This window comes from Oncorhynchus keta, chromosome 10, assembly GCF_023373465.1.
Source record: "Oncorhynchus keta strain PuntledgeMale-10-30-2019 chromosome 10, Oket_V2, whole genome shotgun sequence".
Classification (NCBI taxonomy): Eukaryota; Metazoa; Chordata; class Actinopteri; order Salmoniformes; family Salmonidae; genus Oncorhynchus; species Oncorhynchus keta.
In genome coordinates this window covers 15,438,558-15,458,121 of record NC_068430.1, presented here as the reverse complement: position 1 = coordinate 15,458,121, position 19,564 = coordinate 15,438,558, and the positions used below count along the sequence as shown (strand labels likewise).

General features: G+C 44.3%; 1 protein-coding gene across 2 annotated transcripts in view; it reads left to right on the top strand.

The window, feature by feature from the left end:
- uba7 (ubiquitin-like modifier activating enzyme 7) overlaps positions 1-19,564 on the top strand; it is a 100,288-nt gene that overhangs the window by 9,189 nt on the left and 71,535 nt on the right. For both annotated transcript variants that reach the window (XR_008144192.1, XM_052526540.1), the window contains exons 13-16: positions 2,063-2,228; positions 4,138-4,334; positions 5,921-5,985; positions 10,728-10,926. Coding sequence is in view for 1 of the 2 variants with exons in the window: in XM_052526540.1 (XP_052382500.1) it covers positions 2,063-2,228; positions 4,138-4,334; positions 5,921-5,985; positions 10,728-10,926 (627 nt within the window). In the remaining variant the exon portion in view is untranslated. The remainder of the gene's footprint in view (positions 1-2,062; positions 2,229-4,137; positions 4,335-5,920; positions 5,986-10,727; positions 10,927-19,564) is intronic.

Here is a 19,564-nt window from a genome sequence, read left to right as displayed (position 1 = left end):
TGGGCTCTGTTCAATGCTGTTTCCCTCACCATCCATCTCCTGCATATGATGAATACGTTCACCATTGATCTCCAGTCTGGGTTGAAAGCAGGGAACTGGTCCAGGTTGGCCTCCATCAAGGACTTTGCATCGCCCAGTGCAAAGGCACCGCTTAGAAGCAGGATGGTCTTTATCACCATAGTTACAGTTTTCCGATCGAGTGTTTCACAGGTAGTTTCTGTAGGTTCTGTTCAGATGGAGAAAGAGGAACACTTTTATACAGGTAGCTCACATGTCCACAAGGAAACAACTGCCAATTCCCAACAATTGTAAGCTCCTTTTCCTGATAAGTTTCTTACACATTCCCATTATAATTGATCAAAGTATAACACAACAAGTTTATATCTATTTCCTGTTTATATCCACTTCGTATTATCACCCATAAACAGACGTGTGTTGAGCTGGCATTTTCCCCCAGCGCTTTTCAATCACAAAAATATTGACACAATGTGTGGAAAAGAGGGATGAACTACTGTTTTTGAGACAGACTTGCCTCATGATTAGTCAACTCGCCTACAATTAACCTGTGCTTCACATCGGAGTGCTACAGGTGATGTGTGTGTGTCGGGCACGCACGTCTACAAGGAATGCTGATAGGTTTCTTACTTATTCCCGTAATAATTCATCAAAGTACAAAACAACATGTGTATCTATTTCCAGTTCATATCACATTTTCATTCATAAACGGGGATATTGCTGATTGGAAAGATTGTACAGCCTGATCCTATTATATTTCATTTTTTTCTGCCTTGTCAGCCAAGTCAAGACGAAATTAATGAGAAAAACACACACACAGAGACACACACACACACACGCACTCCCACATCCAACCTTACACACCCCAATGGTAAAAACACATATCTGTCTGCGTTGAATCTGAATATAGTTAGGACATATTGTGCTTAGGAAAAATTGTGTCCGGCAAACTGTTATATAACTAAATGGCTGTGAGCCATGCATGTATCCGTAGGCCACAGTCATGGTGATTTAGGTTTCCTTTCCACTTCATTTGAATATGACCGAGTACTTGCAATTGGCTTTCATACCATCTTCCAGATGTCTGTCAGAAGGAGAAATATACAAGATACTGCTATATAAGACCCATCTATGATGAGTTCATGTGTATCCTGATTTCATTTGCTGCTTGTGTAAATATTTGGGTTTCCCTTCCCCTCAGTTCTCTAGTTTCTTTGTCACCCAGTTCACACCATTGCTGCTCTTTTTCTCGCTTTTTGCCTTGTGTTTCTGTAATTTAGTGTTTCTGTGTTTTAATGTTTCTGTGTTTTAGTGTTTCTGTAATTTAGTGTTTCTGTGTTTTAATGTTTCTGTGTTTTAGTCTTCGTGCCTTCAGTGTTTCTGTGTTTTAGTGTTTCTGTAATTTAGTGTTTCTGTGTTTTAATGTTTCTGTGTTTTAGTCTTAGTGCCTTCAGTGTTTCTGTGTTTTAGTGTTTCTGCCTTTAGTGTTGCTGTGTTTTAATGTTTCTGCCTTCAGTGTTTCTGTGTTTTAATGTTTCTGTGTTTTAGTGTTTCTGTAATTTAGTGTTTCTGTGTTTTAATGTTTCTGTGTTTTAGTCTTAGTGCCTTCAGTGTTTCTGTGTTTTAGTGTTTCTGTCTTTAGTGTTGCTGTGTTTTAATGTTTCTGCCTTCAGTGTTTCTGTGTTTTAATGTTTCTGTGTTTTAGTGTTTCTGCCTTCAGTGTTTGTGTTTTCATGTTTCTGTGTTTTAGTGTTTCTGCCTTTAGTGTTTCAGTGTTTTAATGTTTCTGTGTTTTAATGTTTCTGCCTTCAGTGTTTCTGTGTTTTAATGTTTCTGTGTTTTAGTGTTTCTGTAATTTAGTGTTTCTGTGTTTTAATGTTTCTGTGTTTTAATGTTTCTGCCTTCAGTGTTTGTGTTTTCTCTTCAGGCTTCTCTTTGTATTCCACCTATTCTTTGAGTAAGTCATGGGGGAACGAGGGGAAGTTCATCAAGAGAGGCTGATTTTCCCTTCACTCCCCGACTTCCTCCTCTTCCTCTACTTCCACAGAGACAGAAGTCAGAGGTAGCAGCCCAGGCGGTCAGAGTCATGAACCCCAACATGAACATCACAGCCCACCAGAACCGCCTGGACCCAGACAGTGAGCAGGTCTATGGGCACACCTTCTTCATGGGCCTGGATGGAGTAGCTGCAGCTCTGGACAACTTGGAAGCCAGTCAGTACCAGTGCCTGTGCTACTCCCTGTATCATGATCCTATTAATGATATTACTACTAGTGACAGAGTCCATACACTGGCAACACCCACGCTACTGCCAATATCAGGACCAACACACACGTCTAGCTGTATCAACATCAATAACATTACTAGTACAACAACCAATGGCTAATAGTCTTATCGGCATCAGTAATAAACACCACTAGAGGCTATTCAATCTCCTTTATTTCTGTAGTAATAGCTGTGGTAATAATAGCACATAGGCCTGCATGCCACTAGTACCAGAATCAGTGCAGGTGTCAGCCTACGGTCAGTTCATTAGCAACTATATGTCTGTCTGTCTGGTGTTGTTAGACAGACTTGACCCACTCCCCAGTATGGCTCTGACTCTGAGGTCATTATGTAACTAGCCACTGCCGAGTCCTCAACAACCGGTTTTCAGGGGACATAGAAAGAGAACCTGTGATGCAACTTCCGGTTTGGACATTACAGGGCGACAACATTAATGAGAAAATCACACACACACACTTGAACTCCTCCTCCTCCATTTCTCTATCATAAGCCGCTTCCAACATCGTTTTACAAAATTTGGCAGTATGTCCAACCGGCCTCACAACCACAGACCACGTGTAACCACACCAGCCCAGGACCTCCACATCTGGCGTTTTCACCTGCGGAATCATCTGAGACCAGCCACCCGGACTGCTGATGAAACTGTGAATTTGCAAAACTGAAGATTTCTGCACAAACTGTCTTAGGGAAGCTCATCTGCGTGCTCATCGTCCTCACCAGGATCTTGACCTAATTGCGTGTATGGCGCCAATAGCCAGCAACATCTCACAGCCATTGAAGAGGAGTAGGACAACATTCCACAGGCCACAATCAACAGCCTGATCAACTTTATTCGAACGTGATGTCACGCTGCATGAGGCAAGTGGTGGTCACATCAGATACTGACTGGTTTTCTGATCCACGCCCCTACCTTTTTTTAAAGGTATCTATAACCAACAGATGAATATCTGTATTCCCAGTCATGTGAAATCCATAGATTAAGGCCTAATGCGTTTATTTCAATTGACTGATTTCCTTATATGAACTGGAACTCAGTAAAAGCTTTGAAATTGTTGCATGTTGCGTTTTTTTTGTTCAGTGTAGATTCAGGTGTTTATCAAATCAAATAAAATAAAATGTTATTTGTCACATACACATGGTTAGCAGATGTTAATGCGAGTGTAGCGAAATGCTTGTGCTTCTAGTTCCGACAATGCAGTAATAACCAACAAGTAATCTAACTAACAATTCCTAAACTACTGTCTTATACACAGTGTAAGGGGATAAAGAATATGTACATAAGGATATATGAATGAGTGATGGTACAGAGCAGCATAGGCAAGATACAGTAGATGGTATCGAGTACAGTATATACATATAAGATGAGTATGTAAACAAAGTGGCATAGTTAAAGTGGCTAGTGATACATGTATTACATAAGGATGCAGTCGATGATATAGAGTACAGTATATACGTATGCATATGAGATTATGCCTGCTACGTTAGGTTATTATTACGTAATGCTGTAGATAGCTGCTGGCTTAGAGGGATTGTGGAACGCATGGTGGGGGGAGCAGACAGACAGATAACATAGTATTTTAGTCCTCTATCGGTACGGTTGGGGAATACATGTAAAGCTATTTACGAAATACATTTTAAAAGTAACCCAAGCCTGTTTATATGCTGTGCAACTTTTAGCTGTTCTTATTGGTTTACTATTTTTGTACTATTTCTGTGTGTGTGTGTGTGTGTGTGTGTGTGTGTGTGTGTGTGTGTGTGTGTGTGTGTGTGTGTGTGTGTGTGTGTGTGTGTGTGTGTGTGTGTGTGTGTGTGTGTGTGTGTGTGTGTGCACTACAGGAGTGTACCTGGATGGCCGCTGTGTCCAGCACCAGAGACCCATGCTGGAGGGGGGTACCCTGGGTAGTAAGGGCCATACTCTAGTGGTAGTTCCCCACCTGACTGAGTCCTATGGACCGGCCAAGACCGGCTCCCAGAATGCCATCCCACTGTGCACCTTGAAGAACTTCCCTCATCGCATAGAGCACACCCTGCAGGTGAGGCATGGAACCACAGTCTGATTACGTTTAACACACTTTATACACGGCTGCTCTCTGACTGACTGACTGGTAGGCTGACTTTACAACACCAACCTTGTGTCGACATACCCCAAACAATTTGACCCAACGTTGACTTAACTTAGGTTTGGCCTATCTCCGTCCATACAGTACAGTACAGTATCAACTCCTAACTCAGTCCATCTCCGTCCATACAGTACAGTACAGTATCAACTCCTAACTCAGCCCATCTCCATCCATACAGTACAGTACAGTATCAACTCCTAACTCAGTCCATCTCCGTCCATACAGTACAGTACAGTATCAACTCCTAACTCAGCCCATCTCCATCCATACAGTACAGTACAGTATCAACTCCTAACTCAGCCCATCTCCGTCCATACAGTACAGTATCAACTCCTAACTCAGTCCATCTCCGTCCATACAGTACAGTACAGTATCAACTCCTAACTCAGCCCATCTCCGTCCATACAGTACAGTACAGTATCAACTCCTAACTCAGTCCATCTCCGTCCATACAGTACAGTACAGTATCAACTACTAACTCAGCCCATCTCCGTCCATACAGTACAGTACAGTATCAACTCCTAACTCAGCCCATCTCCATCCATACAGTACAGTACAGTATCAACTCCTAACTCAGCCCATCTCCGTCCATACAGTACAGTATCAACTCCTAACTCAGTCCATCTCCGTCCATACAGTGCAGTACAGTATCAACTCCTAACTCAGCCCATCTCCGTCCATACAGTACAGTACAGTATCAACTCCTAACTCAGCCCATCTCCGTCCATACAGTACACTATCAACTCCTAACTCAGTCCATCTCCGTCCATACAGTACAGTACAGTATCAACTCCTAACTCAGCCCATCTCCGTCCATACAGTACAGTACAGTATCAACTCCTAACTCAGTCCATCTCCGTCCATACAGTACAGTACAGTATCAACTACTAACTCAGTCCATCTCCGTCCATACAGTACAGTATCAACTCCTAACTCAGTCCATCTCCATCCATACAGTACAGTACTAACTCCTAACTCAGTCCATCTCCGTCCATACAGTACAGTACTAACTCCTAACTCAGTCCATCTCCATCCATACAGTACAGTACAGTATCAACTCCTAACTCAGTCCATCTCTGTCCATACAGTACAGTATCAACTCCTAACTCAGTCCATCTCCATCCATACAGTACAGTACAGTATCAACTCCTAACTCAGTCCATCTCCATCCATACAGTACAGTACTAACCCCTAACTCAGTCCATCTCCGTCCATACAGTACAGTATCAACTCCTAACTCAGTCCATCTCCATCCATACAGTGCAGTACAGTACTAACTCCTAACTCAGTCCATCCATCCATACTCCACTTATTTATTAATCCCTCACAAACACAACTCATCTAAAATGCAAAGCTTTTTCACTCTTAACTCTCAAACTTGCCCCAGAATGGATAAGCATTTTGAGGGTGACTGAGACCATGCTTAAATGAAAAGTGTGCATCAGACTGAAGTTCAAATGAAAACCTCATTAAGTCAGACCTACCATGTGTCTTTGCAGTGGGCCAGAGACCAGTTTGAGGGGCTCTATAAACAAGCAGCTGAACATGTTAATCTGTACTTCAGGTAGGTCTACCTTCTTTCCTAACATACTCAATCAGTTGCAATCACGCAAACACGATGAGCAGAAATGGAATCTTTAAATTCCAAAGTGCGCTGTATTTCACTGAAACTTTTAGCTTCAGATTGCAGGCTTATGCTTTTGATGCCTCAGTCTGCCCTCATACATACAGGGCCTTCAGACAGTATTCACACCCCTTGACTTTTTCCACATGTTGTTGTGTTACAGCCTGAATTTAAAATGGATTAAATGTAGTTTTCTTTTGTCACTGGCCTACACACAATACCCCATAATGTCAAAGTGGAATTGTGTTTTTAGACATTTTTACAAATTAATTCAACGTTAATAGCTGAAATGTCTTCAGTCAATAAGTATTCAACCCCTTTGTTATGGCAAGCCTAAATAAGTTCAGGAGAAAAAAATCTGCTTAACAAGTCACATAATAATTTTCATGGACTCACTCTGTGCGCAATAATAGTGTTTAACATATTGGCTACCTCATAACTGTGCCCCACATGTTATCTGTAACGCCCCTCAGTCAAGCAGTGAATTTCAAATGCATGTTCAACCATAATGACCAGGAGGTTTTCCAATGCCTCGCAAAGATGGGCACCTATTGGTAGTTGGGTAAAAAAACACAAAAAAACAGACATATCTCTTTGAACATGGTGAATTTATTAATCACACTTTGGATGGTGTATCAATACACACAGTCACTACAAAGATACAGGTGTCTTTCCTAACTCTGTTGTCAGACAGGAAGGATTTCACCATGAGGCCAATGGTGACTTTAAAACAGTTACAGAGTGTAATGGCTGTGATAGGAGAAAACTGAGGATGGATCAACAACATTGTAGTTACTCCACAGTACTAACCTAAATGACAGAGTGAAAAGAAGTAAGTCTGTACAGAATAAAAAGGCTAAAGATCATGCATCCTGTTTGCAACAAGACACTAAAGTAAAACAGCAACAAATATGGTAAAGCAATTCACTTTTTGCCCTGAATACAAAAGTGTTATGTTTGGGACAAATCCAATACAACACATTACTGAGTACCACTCTATATATTCATCTTATGGGTATGCTTGTCATCATTAAGGACTGGGGAGTTTTTCAAGATAAAAAAGAAAGGGAATGGAGTTAAGCACAGGACAAATCTTAGAGGAAAACCTGGTTCAGTCTGCTTTACACTAGACACTGGGAGGTGAATTCACCTTTCTGCAGGACAATAACCTACAACACAAGGCTAAATCTTTATCAACTTGATAATCTATGGCAAGACCTGAAAATGGTTGTCTAGCAATGATCAACAACCAATTTGACAGAGCTTGAAGAACTTTGAAAATAATAATGTGTTGCACAATCGAGGTGTGGAAAGCTCTTAGAGACTTACCCAGAAAGACTCACAGCTGTAAGTGCTGCCAAAGATAGTTCTACAAAGTATTGACTACTGTATGTAAATGAAATATGTCTGTAATACATTTTCAATACATTTGGAGAAAAAAAATGTGATGATGAGGTATTGTGTGTAGATGGGTGAGGAAAAAATGATATTTAATCCATTTTGAATTCAGGCTGTAACACAACAAAATGTAGAATAAATAAAGGGGAATGAATACTTTCTGAAGGACCTGTACATGCCCCAAATAAGTAGTGAGCCCTACAGATGGTAATGCAGTAGTTAGTGCTGTTTCTAAAGAACAGCCAGTGTTGCAGTAAAGCTCAGGTAAGAGATGTCTTCTGGGTGAAGCCACCCTCCCACCAGGGGACTTCTAGGTTAACAATCTCCTGGGTTAAACATCTGGCACACAGTCAGTCAGCTAATTAGGCAGAGCTGTCTAACTCATATACATCCATTCACTTACAGGCCTGAGGACTAGTTTACTTCCTGCTGAAAGAGGAAAGTAAGTGTTATAATGAAGTAGCGCTGTCCTCATGGTTTTGTTGTGGTTGATTTTTACAAAACTTTTGGAATGCAGTTGGAGTCTTGCTGTGTATTCTGTAGGTATTGTGTCTAACGGTCTGTGGGTCTGTGAGAGTGACAATTGGCCTCAGCTGCAAGGGGAGCCCTATTAATCTGCCCCAGTAAGAGTCCATCAGCTGCTCCGGAGCCCTGTTTATCTGCCCCAGTAAGAGCCCATCAGCTGCTCCGGAGCCCTGTTAGGATAGGATAGGGTAAGTAATCCTTCTCGCCCCCCTAAAAGATTTAGATGCACTATTGTAAAGTGGCTGTTCCACTGGATGTCTTAAGGTGTATGCACCAATTTGTAAGTCGCTCTGGATAAGAGCGTCTGCTAAATGACTTAAATGTAATGTAATGTTAATCTGTCCCAGTAAGAGTCCATCAGCTGCTCCGGAGCCCTGTTAATCTGTCCCAGTAAGAGTCCATCAGCTGCTCCAGAGCTCTGTTAATCTGTCCCAGTAAGAGTTCAGTCAAGACTCATGGCCTGCCTGTGTTTCTTTCCCAGGCTCAGTATATTTTACTGAGATTTAATATAGGCCCCTTTAGTGATGGAAAAGTCCCCTGCCTCCTGTGGAGAGTAGTGTCCTCTGGAGACAAACGCAGACCTCACCGAGCAGGCCCCACAGACTCAGCTGAAAATAATTGCAGCATCTCAGACTAACAGAGTAGGTGTAGGAGAGGATAGTGAGACTGTGTAACGCAGGATATGTGCTGTGTTAACAGGAACCAGGCATACATTACATTTACATTTAAGTCATTTAGCAGACGCTCTTATCCAGAGCGACTTACAAATTGGTGCATTCACCTTATGACATCCAGTGGAACAGCCACTTTACAATAGTGCATCTATAATAATAATAATATAATATATGCCATTTAGCGGATGCTTTTATCCAAAGCGACTTACAGTCATGTGTGCATACATTCTACGTATGGGTGGTCCCGGGAATCGAAACCCACTACCCTGGCGTTACAAGCGCCATGCTCTACCAACTGAGCTACAGAAGGACCATCTAAATCTTTTAGGGGGGTGAGAAGGATTACTTATCCTATCCTAGGTATTCCTTAAAGAGGTGGGGTTTCAGGTGTCTCGGGAAGGTGGTGATTGACTCCGCTGTCCTGGCGTCGTGAGGGAGTTTGTTCCACCATTGGGGGGCCAGAGCAGCGAACAGTTTTGACTGGGCTGAGCGGGAACTGTACTTCCTCAGTGGTAGGGAGGCGAGCAGGCCAGAGGTGGATGAACGCAGTGCCCTTGTTTGGGTGTAGGGCCTGATCAGAGCCTGGAGGTACTGAGGTGCCGTTCCCCTCACAGCTCCGTAGGCAAGCACCATGGTCTTGTAGCGGATGCGAGCTTCAACTGAAAGCCAGTGGAGAGAGCGGAGGAGCGGGGTGACGTGAGAGAACTTGGGAAGGTTGAACACCAGACGGGCTGCGGCGTTCTGGATGAGTTGTAGGGGTTTAATGGCACAGGCAGGGAGCCCAGCCAACAGCGAGTTGCAGTAATCCAGACGGGAGATGACAAGTGCCTGGATTAGGACCTGCGCCGCTTCCTGTGTGAGGCAGGGTCGTACTCTGCGGATGTTGTAGAGCATGAACCTACAGGAACGGGCCACCGCCTTGATGTTAGTTGAGAACGACAGGGTGTTGTCCAGGATCACGCCAAGGTTCTTAGCGCTCTGGGAGGAGGACACAATGGAGTTGTCAACCGTGATGGCGAGATCATGGAACGGGCAGTCCTTCCCGGGAGGAAGAGCAGCTCCGTCTTGCCGAGGTTCAGCTTGAGGTGGTGATCCGTCATCCACACTGATATGTCTGCCAGACATGCAGAGATGCGATTCGCCACCTGGTCATCAGAAGGGGAAAGGAGAAGATTAATTGTGTGTCGTCTGCATAGCAATGATAGGAGAGACCATGTGAGGTTATGACAGAGCCAAGTGACTTGGTGTATAGCGAGAATAGGAGAGGGCCTAGAACAGAGCCCTGGGGGACACCAGTGGTGAGAGCGCGTGGTGAGGAGACAGATTCTCATACATGTGACTCAGGCTGGTAGATACTACCCATGGAGCTCTGCACACACTCCACACACCACACACCACACACAATACACACCATCATCACTCCAAACACTTCCTTCCCCCTCAGATGCAGGGTGACCTCTGACCTTGGGCCAGTTTCAAAGGCAGCACCCCTAACCCCCTCTCACTTCTCAGTAACAATACTACCGACTGACTGACTGACTGACTGTTCAGTGTTGTTCATCCTCCTGTTAAACAGACATTAGGAAGGGTGAATTAGTATATATTGGGTTTGCCATGCACTGCCTCACCCATAGGAATCCCCTCAGAGTAGGTGTGAAAACCTTAGATGAATGCAGGTAAAGGGCACAAGAGGATAGTTACAGTATGTGTCCATGTTTGACCGAAATAGGATCCAGAAACCAGTGTTGTTGAATATGACATGGCTGCTCCTTCCACCACTGTTCAGGTGTTACATAATTACCGTTGGAATTTGAAAGCAAGCCGAGGCAGAACTCTCTCTTTCTATCTTCCAATGATAAACCCTGGGAGGGGGCGAGAGGAGTATGTTATGAGACCTTGAGATGGTTTAAATTAGTTTTAAAGGCCAACTTATCCTGCCCACCCATCTTACATCATCCCTTTTGGTTTCCTTTGCGTTTATGTTTTTAGTCTTTCTGGAGAAACATCGTCTTGAAGGAGATTACATGAAAGTCCATTAGGGGAGAGGTCCAGGTCTAATGATGCTTATGCTATTGTACCCTGCAGGGATGCTGCTGGTTTCCTGGAGCGCACCCTGGGTCGGGGGGAGGCGGAGGCTCTGGAGGTCCTGGAGTGTGTGTGGGGAGGTGTGGGGGGACAGCGGCCCCAAGGCTGGGAGGACTGTGTCGGGTGGGCCCGTCGCCAGTGGGAGACCCTCTACAACAACGACATCGCACAGCTGCTGCACTGTTTCCCCTCTGACCAGGTAAGAGTAACACAACACACACTGGAAAATCATTGGACATCCAGGGGCATCGCTCCTAAATCCCCAAACGTAAGAGTTTTCTTTAACATTGTTTATGAATTTGAACACTTGGTGGCACTATTGTTCACACACCTTGCCTGTTGAGAATTCTACATATGATAGACAGATACTGGTTATAAGCCTGTCTTTTGATCTCTGTTACATTTGACAGTGTGCTCATACATGCTCAAGACATATGCCATATGTAGTGGCAAGTTTATATACAGTAAAATGTCCAATAATTAGAAATGGTTCCACATTTTCAGATACCCATTGTCATTTTTACCTTGTAAGACATAATCCAAGAATATATCACCCTAAGCTGTTTTTTAAGCATATTGAACACACCATGAACATATCTTGGGATAGTTAGTATTTACCAACCCACTGATATGGTATCCTCAAAAATGTCTGTTGGGATCCACATAATATTCTGAGGCATATAGATTACAGAGAGTGACATCACATTACATGCTGTTACACCTGGGGGTGTCTAAGCAAACACTCCCGTTGTGACCCATGGATCATATGGATGAACCTTTTGACAGGACACTGACAACTGGACCTGTCTGGCCTGGTCTGATAAACACTATCTCCCTTCTCTTGCTTCATATAATATGGGTCAATAAAAATTCCTCTGACCGAGACAACCGATTCCATTCCACTCATATCCTGTTTAAAGCCTTATTATTTTTGTCTGGAAGAAATGCATAGCATTTTTGCTCCAAGTCCCCTGAGATAAGCCCGTTTGGTATTGGACTCATTTAGCAGGAAAATGAGTCATTGTTAAACAATTGACCAGGCCGTGCCTCATGCTCTGAAGCACTCAAATTTCTGGGTTACAGTTCTGATGAGTGGCTGCAATACATCATGCAAAATATTGTAATGTATCAAAACAGAGAGAAAAGATCCCTTTGTGTTTGCATTAAGTCATGTAGTGTTACTTGTCATTCTGCAGTGGCACAAGCCGTATGAGAGTAGAAAGCTGGGTTTAGATGTATTAAAAGGACAGACATTTGTTGTTGGTTTCAGTAAAATGTTTGGGTTCCTGTTTTTCTTCCCCGTTTTCTCTCTGTTTTAAAAGGTCATTAGTACAGTTAGTCTGGCTGTGCTTTCTGTATCCTCCCAGAGAGTCGATTCTAACCACAGCTGCTTTCTGGGGAAGTGTGATAAGGCTAGTGTTCCACAAAATGTCAATGAGTGAAATACAATGTCCAACTGCCTTACCAGTAGGCTGAAATGCTTTTTGGGAAGAGAAATGCAAATCTATTTTACAGGCATACGTTTAATGTTTCCCACCCCTTTACCAACAGAAACTGCCCTTATGCAGATTGAATGGTATTAAAGTTTGAGTAAGTTCAAATGTTGTCCACAAATGTACCAACATTTCAATTATACTGTATGTAAATAGTTTATGATTAGTGAATGACTTAATGTAGTTATTTTGTTCGATACTTCTCCCTATTCATAGGTTGCACCTCCGTCACTCAGTCGCGTCATGCCATTGTTAGGAACGTTCTCAAGCCCCCCTCTTACGGCTGCGCTATAGTGGAGCCCTAATGTCTTGATAAGCCCAGTCATTCTGGACGGGGGCTAGCGACTGTTAATTCTAAATTACAATATAATGCCTGGAAATATGATGACATAGCTAAAGTATTCAAATATTTTGTATGAAACAGCTTTTCCTGCCTTATCATGTCGTCAAATTTACTTTAGACAAATGGCAAAATAAATGTACACATACATGTTATTCAATCATTGCACCCACACTAAGTCAGTTCTATTCGTGACACTGAACGCGGTGCAAGTCCTGCATCTCCCATCTCCTCGTTGGTTTATAGAAGCGTATACCCACGTGCCTTCTCCTCATTGGTTATACTCACGCGCGCGTCCGGTTTGCATTCTGGACCACAAAACATATTTGCTAGAAACATGATAGTGTTGTTAAACAAAGCAAAGAAATTTAACTTCAAAACGTGATGTAGTTTTATTTGAATTTGCAGCTGTTGTTGGTAAGACATTATTCTGCTACCTTCTGACATTACTTACTGAATCTTGAAGACGCCCCTAAGAAACCAGATACTCTTCCCTGTAGGGTATAATGGTGGTAGATACCCCTCTCTGTAGGGTATAATGGTGGTAGATACCCCTCTCTGTAGGGTATAATGATGGTAGATACCCCTCTCTGTAGGGTGTAATGGTGGTAGATAACCCTCTCTGTAGGGTATATTGGTGGTAGATACCCCTCTCTGTAGGGTATAATGGTGGTAGATACCCCTCTCTGTAGGGTATAATGGTGGTAGATACCCCTCTCTGTAGGGTATAATGGTGGTAGATAACCCTCTTTGTAGGGTATAATGGTGGTAGATACCCCTCTCTGTAGGGTATAATGGTGGTAGATACCCCTCTTTGTAGGGTATAATGGTGGTAGATAACCCTCTCTGTAGGGTATAATGGTGGTAGATAACCAACCCTCTCTGTAGGGTATAATGGTGGTAGATAACCCTCTCTGTAGGGTATAATGGTGGTAGATGGTAGATACCCCTCTCTGTAGGGTATAATGGTGGTAGATACCCCTTTCTGTAGGGTATAATGGTGGTAGATAACCCTTTCTGTAGGGTATAATGGTGGTAGATACCCTCTCTGTAGGGTATAATGGTGGTAGATAACCCTTTCTGTAGGGTATAATGGTTTAGCCTGTTGGGACTATTGGTAGACTGTTGTGACTGTTAGTAGACTGTTGGGACTTTTGGTAGACTGTTGTGACTATTGGTAGACTGTTGGATGATTGTTGGTAGGCTGTTGGGACTGTTGGTAGATTGTTGGGCCTGTTGGTAGATCATTGGGACTGTTGGTCGATGGTTGGTAGACTGTTGAGACTGTTGGTAGACTGTTGGGACTATTGGTAGACTGTTGGTAGACTGTTTAGCCTGTTGGGACTATTGGTAGACTGTTGTGACTGTTAGTAGACTGTTGGGACTTTTGGTAAACTGTTGGGACTATTGGTAGACTGTTGGATGATTGTTGGTAGGCTGTTGGGACTGTTGGTAGATTGTTGGGACTGTTGGTAGATAATTGGGACTGTTGGTCGATGGTTGGTAGACTGTTGAGACTGTTGAGGGGGAAAGCCCATTTGTTGTAGGCCTTTTAGTATTGTGTTGGGACTATTGGTAGACTATTGGCAGGCTATTGGCAGGCTATTGGCAGACTGTTGTGAGTGTTGGGAGTTTTTGTAGAGTGTTGGGACTTTTGGTAGGCTGTTGGGACTGTTGGTAGATTGTTGGGACTGTTGGTAGATGGTTGGTAGACTGTTGAGACTGTTGTTAGACTTTTGGTAGACTGTTGGGACTGTTGGTAGACTGTTTAGACTGTTGTTAGACTGTTGGGACTATTGGTAGACTGTTAGTAGACTGTTGGGACTATTGGGCCTGTTGTGACTGTTGGTAGACTGTTTAGACTGTTGGGACTATTGGTAGACTGTTGTGACTTGGTAGACTGTTGGTAGACTGTTTAGACTGTTGGGACTATTGGTAGACTGTTGGTAGACTGTTTAGACTGTTGTGACTATTGGTAGACTGTTGTGACTTGGTAGACTTTTGGGACTGTTTAGACTGTTGTGACTGTTGGTAGACTGTTGGGACTGTTGGTAGACTGTTTTGACTGTTGGGACTTTTGGGACTGTTTAGACTGTTGTGACTGTTGGGACTATTGGTAGACTGTTGTGACTGTTGGTAGACTGTTTAGACTATTGTGACTGTTGGTAGACTGTTGTGACTGTTGTGACTGTTGGTAGACTGTTTAGACTGTTGTGACTATTGGCAGACTGTTTAGACTGTTGTGACTGTTGGTAGACTATTGGTAGCCCGTTGTGACTATTGGTAGACTGTTTAGACTGTTGTGACTGTTGGTAGACTATTGGTAGACAGTTGGGACTATTGGTAGACTGTTGTGACTGTTGGGACTATTGGTAGACTGTTGGGACTATTGGTAGACTGGTGTGACTGTTGTGACTGTTGGTAGACTGTTTAGACTGTTGTGACTGTTGGTAGACTGTTGTGACTGTTCAAATCAAATCAAATCAAATGTTATTTGTCACATACACATGGTTAGCAGATGTTAATGCGAGTGTAGCGAAATGCTTGTGCTTCTAGTTCCGACAATGCAGTGATAACCAACAACTAACAATTCCAAAACTACTGTCTTATACACAGTGTAAGGGGATAAAGAATATGTACATAAGGATATATGAATGAGTGATGGTACAGCGCAGCATACAGTAGATGGTATCGAGTACAGTATATACATATGAGATGAGTATGTAGACAAAGTAAACAAAGTGGCATAGTTAAAGTGGCTAGTGATACATGTATTACATAAGGATGCAGTCGATGATATAGAGTACAGTATATACGTATGCATATGAGATGAATAATGTAGAGTAAGTAACATTATATAAGGTAGCATTGTTTAAAGTGGCGAGTGATATATTTACATCATTTCCCATCAATTCCCATTTTTAAAGTGGCTGGAGTTGGGTCAGTGTCAATGTCAGTGTGTTGGCAGCAGCCACTCAATGTTAGTGGTGGCTGTTTAACAGTCTGATGGCCTTGAGATAGAAGCTGTTTTTCAGTCTCTCGGTCCCAGCTTTGATGCACCTGTACTGACCTCGCCTTCTGGATGATAGCGGGGTGAACAGGCAGTGGCTCGGGTGGTTGATGTCCTTGATGATCTTTATGGCCTTCCTGTAACATCTGGTGGTGTAGGTGTCCTGGAGGGCAGGTAGTTTGCCCCGGTGATGCGTTGTGCAGACCTCACTACCCTCTGGAGAGCCTTACGGTTGAGGCGGAGCAGTTGCCGTACCAGGCGGTGATACAGCCCGCCAGGATGCTCTCGATTGTGCATCTGTAGAGGTTTGTGAGTGCTTTTGGTGACAAGCCGAATTTCTTCAGCCTCCTGAGGTTGAAGAGCGCTGCTGCGCCTTCTTCACGGCGCTGTCAGTGTGAGTGGACCAATTCAGTTTGTCTGTGATGTGTATGCCGAGGAACTTAAAACTTGCTACCCTCTCCACTACTGTTCCATCGATGTGGATAGGGGGTGTTCCCTCTGCTGTTTCCTGAAGTCCACAATCATCTCCTTAGTTTTGTTGACGTTGAGTGTGAGGTTATTTTCCTGACACCACACTCCGAGGGCCCTCACCTCCTCCCTGTAGGCCGTCTCGTCGTTGTTGGTAATCAAGCCTACCACTGTTGTGTCGTCCGCAAACTTGATGATTGAGTTGGAGGCGTGCGTGGCCACACAGTCGTGGGTGAACAGGGAGTACAGGAGAGGGCTCAGAACGCACCCTTGTGGGGCCCCCGTGTTGAGGATCAGCGGGGAGGAGATGTTGTTGCCTACCCTCACCACCTGGGGGCGGCCCGTCAGGAAGTCCAGTACCCAGTTGCACAGGGTTGGTAGACTGTTTAGACTGTTGTGACTGTTGGTAGACTGTTTAGACTGTTGTGACTGTTGGTAGACTATTGGTAGCCCGTTGTGACTATTGGTAGACTGTTTAGACTGTTGTGACTGTTGGTAGACTGTTGGTAGACTGTATAGACTGTTGTGACTGTTGGTAGACTATTGGTAGACTATTGGTAGACTGTTGTGACTGTTGGGACTATTGGTAGACTGTCGTGACTATTGGTAGACTATTGTGACTGTTGGGACTATTGGTAGACTGTTGGGACTTTTGGTAGACCACCACACCGGCGGTCAGGATTCATGAAGGCAGTCAAATTCCATGTGACCGTTTAGTCACAGTAATTAGGCTTCTCCAAGTTCTGATGCTGCTGGTCATTAGTAGCTTAACAAACTTCTAACTGCCTGGTACTCAGCACTCTATTGTCCCTCTAATCACTCTGACATCAATGCAAATGTATCCTAAAATCTAATCAAACACTTCGTGAGAGCATTCTGTAGGCTATGCAATTGTTTGAGAAAACAGAGTGATGGCCTCTCGAGCTCTCAGCGGTCTAAGGCACTGCATCTCAGTGCCAGAGGCGTCACTACAGACCCTGTTTCGATTGCAGGCTGTATCACAACCGGCCGTGATTGGGAGTCCCATAGGGCGGAGCACAATTGGCCCAGCGTCGGCCGGGGTAGGCGGTCATTGTGAATAAGACTTTGTTCTTAACTGACTTGCCTAGTTAAATAAAAAAGAGGAAGATCCCATCAGCTTTCTATAGGCTACACCTACTATATATTTTTCTCAACATTCCTAATATTAAGAACATTGCTTCCCTTTACACCAGGAGTACAGCCTACCTGGCTGGCATGAAAATGAACCACGGGAGAAGCGTCCTCCATTCGCTATGTACAGTTGAAGTCGGATGTTTACATACACTTAGGTTGGAGTCATTAAAACTCATTTTTCAACCACTCCACAAATTTCTTGTTAAAACAAACTATACTTTTGGCAAGTTGGTTAGGACATCTACTTTGTACATGACACAAGTCATTTTTCCAACAATTGTTTACTGACAGATTATTTCACGTATAATTCACTGTATCACAATTCCAGTGGGTCAGAAGTTTACATACACTAAGTTGACTGTGCCTTTAAACAGCTTGGAAAATTCCAGAAAATGATGTCATAGCTTTAGAAGCTTCTGGTAGGCTAATTGACATAATTTGAGTCAATTGGAGGTGTTCCTGTGGATGTATTTCAAGGCCTACCTTCAAACTCAGTGCCTCTTTGCTTGACATCATGGGAAAATCATTAGAAATCAGCCAAGACGTCAGAAAAGAAATGGGAGACCTCGACAAGTCTGGTTCATCATTGGGAGCAATTTCCAAATTCCTGAAGGAACCACGTTCATCTGTACAAACAACAGTACGCAACTATAAACACCATGGGACCACGCTGCCGTCATACCGCTCAGGAAGGAGACGTGTTTTGTCTCTTAGAGACAAGATGCTGGAGGAAACGGGTACAAAAGTATCTACATCCACAGGAAAACGAGTCCTATATCGACATAACCTGAAAGGCCGCTCAGCAAAGAAGAAGCCACTGCTCCAAAACCGCCACAAAAAAGCCATACTACGGTTTGCTACTGCACATGGGGACAAATATTGTACTTTTTGGAGAAATGTCCTCTGGTCTGATGAAATAAAAATATAACTGTTTGGGCATAATTACATTTAACATTACATTTAAGTCATTTAGCAGACGCTCTTATCCAGAGCGACTTACAAATTGGTGCATACACCTTATGACATCCAGTGGAACAGCCACTTGCATCTAAATCTTTTTTTGGGGGGGTGAGAAGGATTACTTACCCTTACTTACCCTATCCTAGGTATTCCTTGAAGAGGTGGGGTTTCAGGTGTCTCCGGAAGGTGGTGATTGACTCCGCTGTCCTGGCGTCGTGAGGAGTTTGTTCCACCATTGGGGGCCAGAGCAGCGAACAGTTTTGACTGGGCTGAGCGGGAACTGTACTTCCTCAGTGGTAGGGAGGCGAGCAGGCCAGAGGTGGATGAACGCAGTGCCCTTGTTTGGGTGTAGGGCCTGATCAGAGCCTGGAGGTACTGAGGTGCCGTTCCCCTCACAGCTCCGTAGGCAAGCACCATAGTCTTGTAGCGGATGCGAGCTTCAACTGGAAGCCAGTGGAGAGAGCGGAGGAGCGGGGTGACGTGAGAGAACTTGGGAAGGTTGAACACCAGACGGGCTGCGGCGTTCTGGATGAGTTGTAGGGGTTTAATGGCACAGGCAGGGAGCCCAGCCAACAGCGAGTTGCAGTAATCAAGACGGGAGATGACAAGTGCCTGGATTAGGACCTGCGCCGCTTCCTGTGTGAGGCAGGGTCGTACTCTGCGGATGTTGTAGAGCATGAACCTACAGGAACGGGACACCGCCTTGATGTTAGTTGAGAACGTCAGGGTGTTGTCCAGGATCACGCCAAGGTTCTTAGCGCTCTGGGAGGAGGACACAATGGAGTTGTCAACCGTGATGGCGAGATCATGGAGCGGGCAGTCCTTCCCGGGAGGAAGAGGAGCTCCGTCTTGCTGAGGTTCAGCTTGAGGTGGTGATCCGTCATCCACACTGATATGTCTGCCAGACATGCAGAGATGCGATTCGCCACCTGGTCATCAGAAGGGGAAAGGAGAAGATTAATTGTGTGTCGTCTGCATAGCAATGATAGGAGAGACCATGTGAGGTTATGACAGAGCCAAGTGACTTGGTGTATAGCGAGAATAAGAGGGGCCTAGAACAGAGCCCTGGGGACACCAGTGGTGAGAGCGCGTGGTGAGGAGACAGATTCTCGCCACGCCACCTGGTAGGAGCGACCTGTCAGGTAGGACGCAATCCAAGCGTGGGCCGTGCCGGAGATGCCCAACTCGGAGAGGGTGGAGAGGAGGATCTGATGGTTCACAGTATCGAAGGCAGCCGATAGGTCTAGAAGGATGAGAGCAGAGGAGAGAGTTAGCTTTAGCAGTGCGGAGCGCCTCCGTGATACAGAGAAGAGCAGTCTCAGTTGAATGACTAGTCTTGAAACCTGACTGATTTGGATCAAGAAGGTCATTCTGAGAGAGATAGCGGTAGAGCTGGCCAAGGACGGCACGC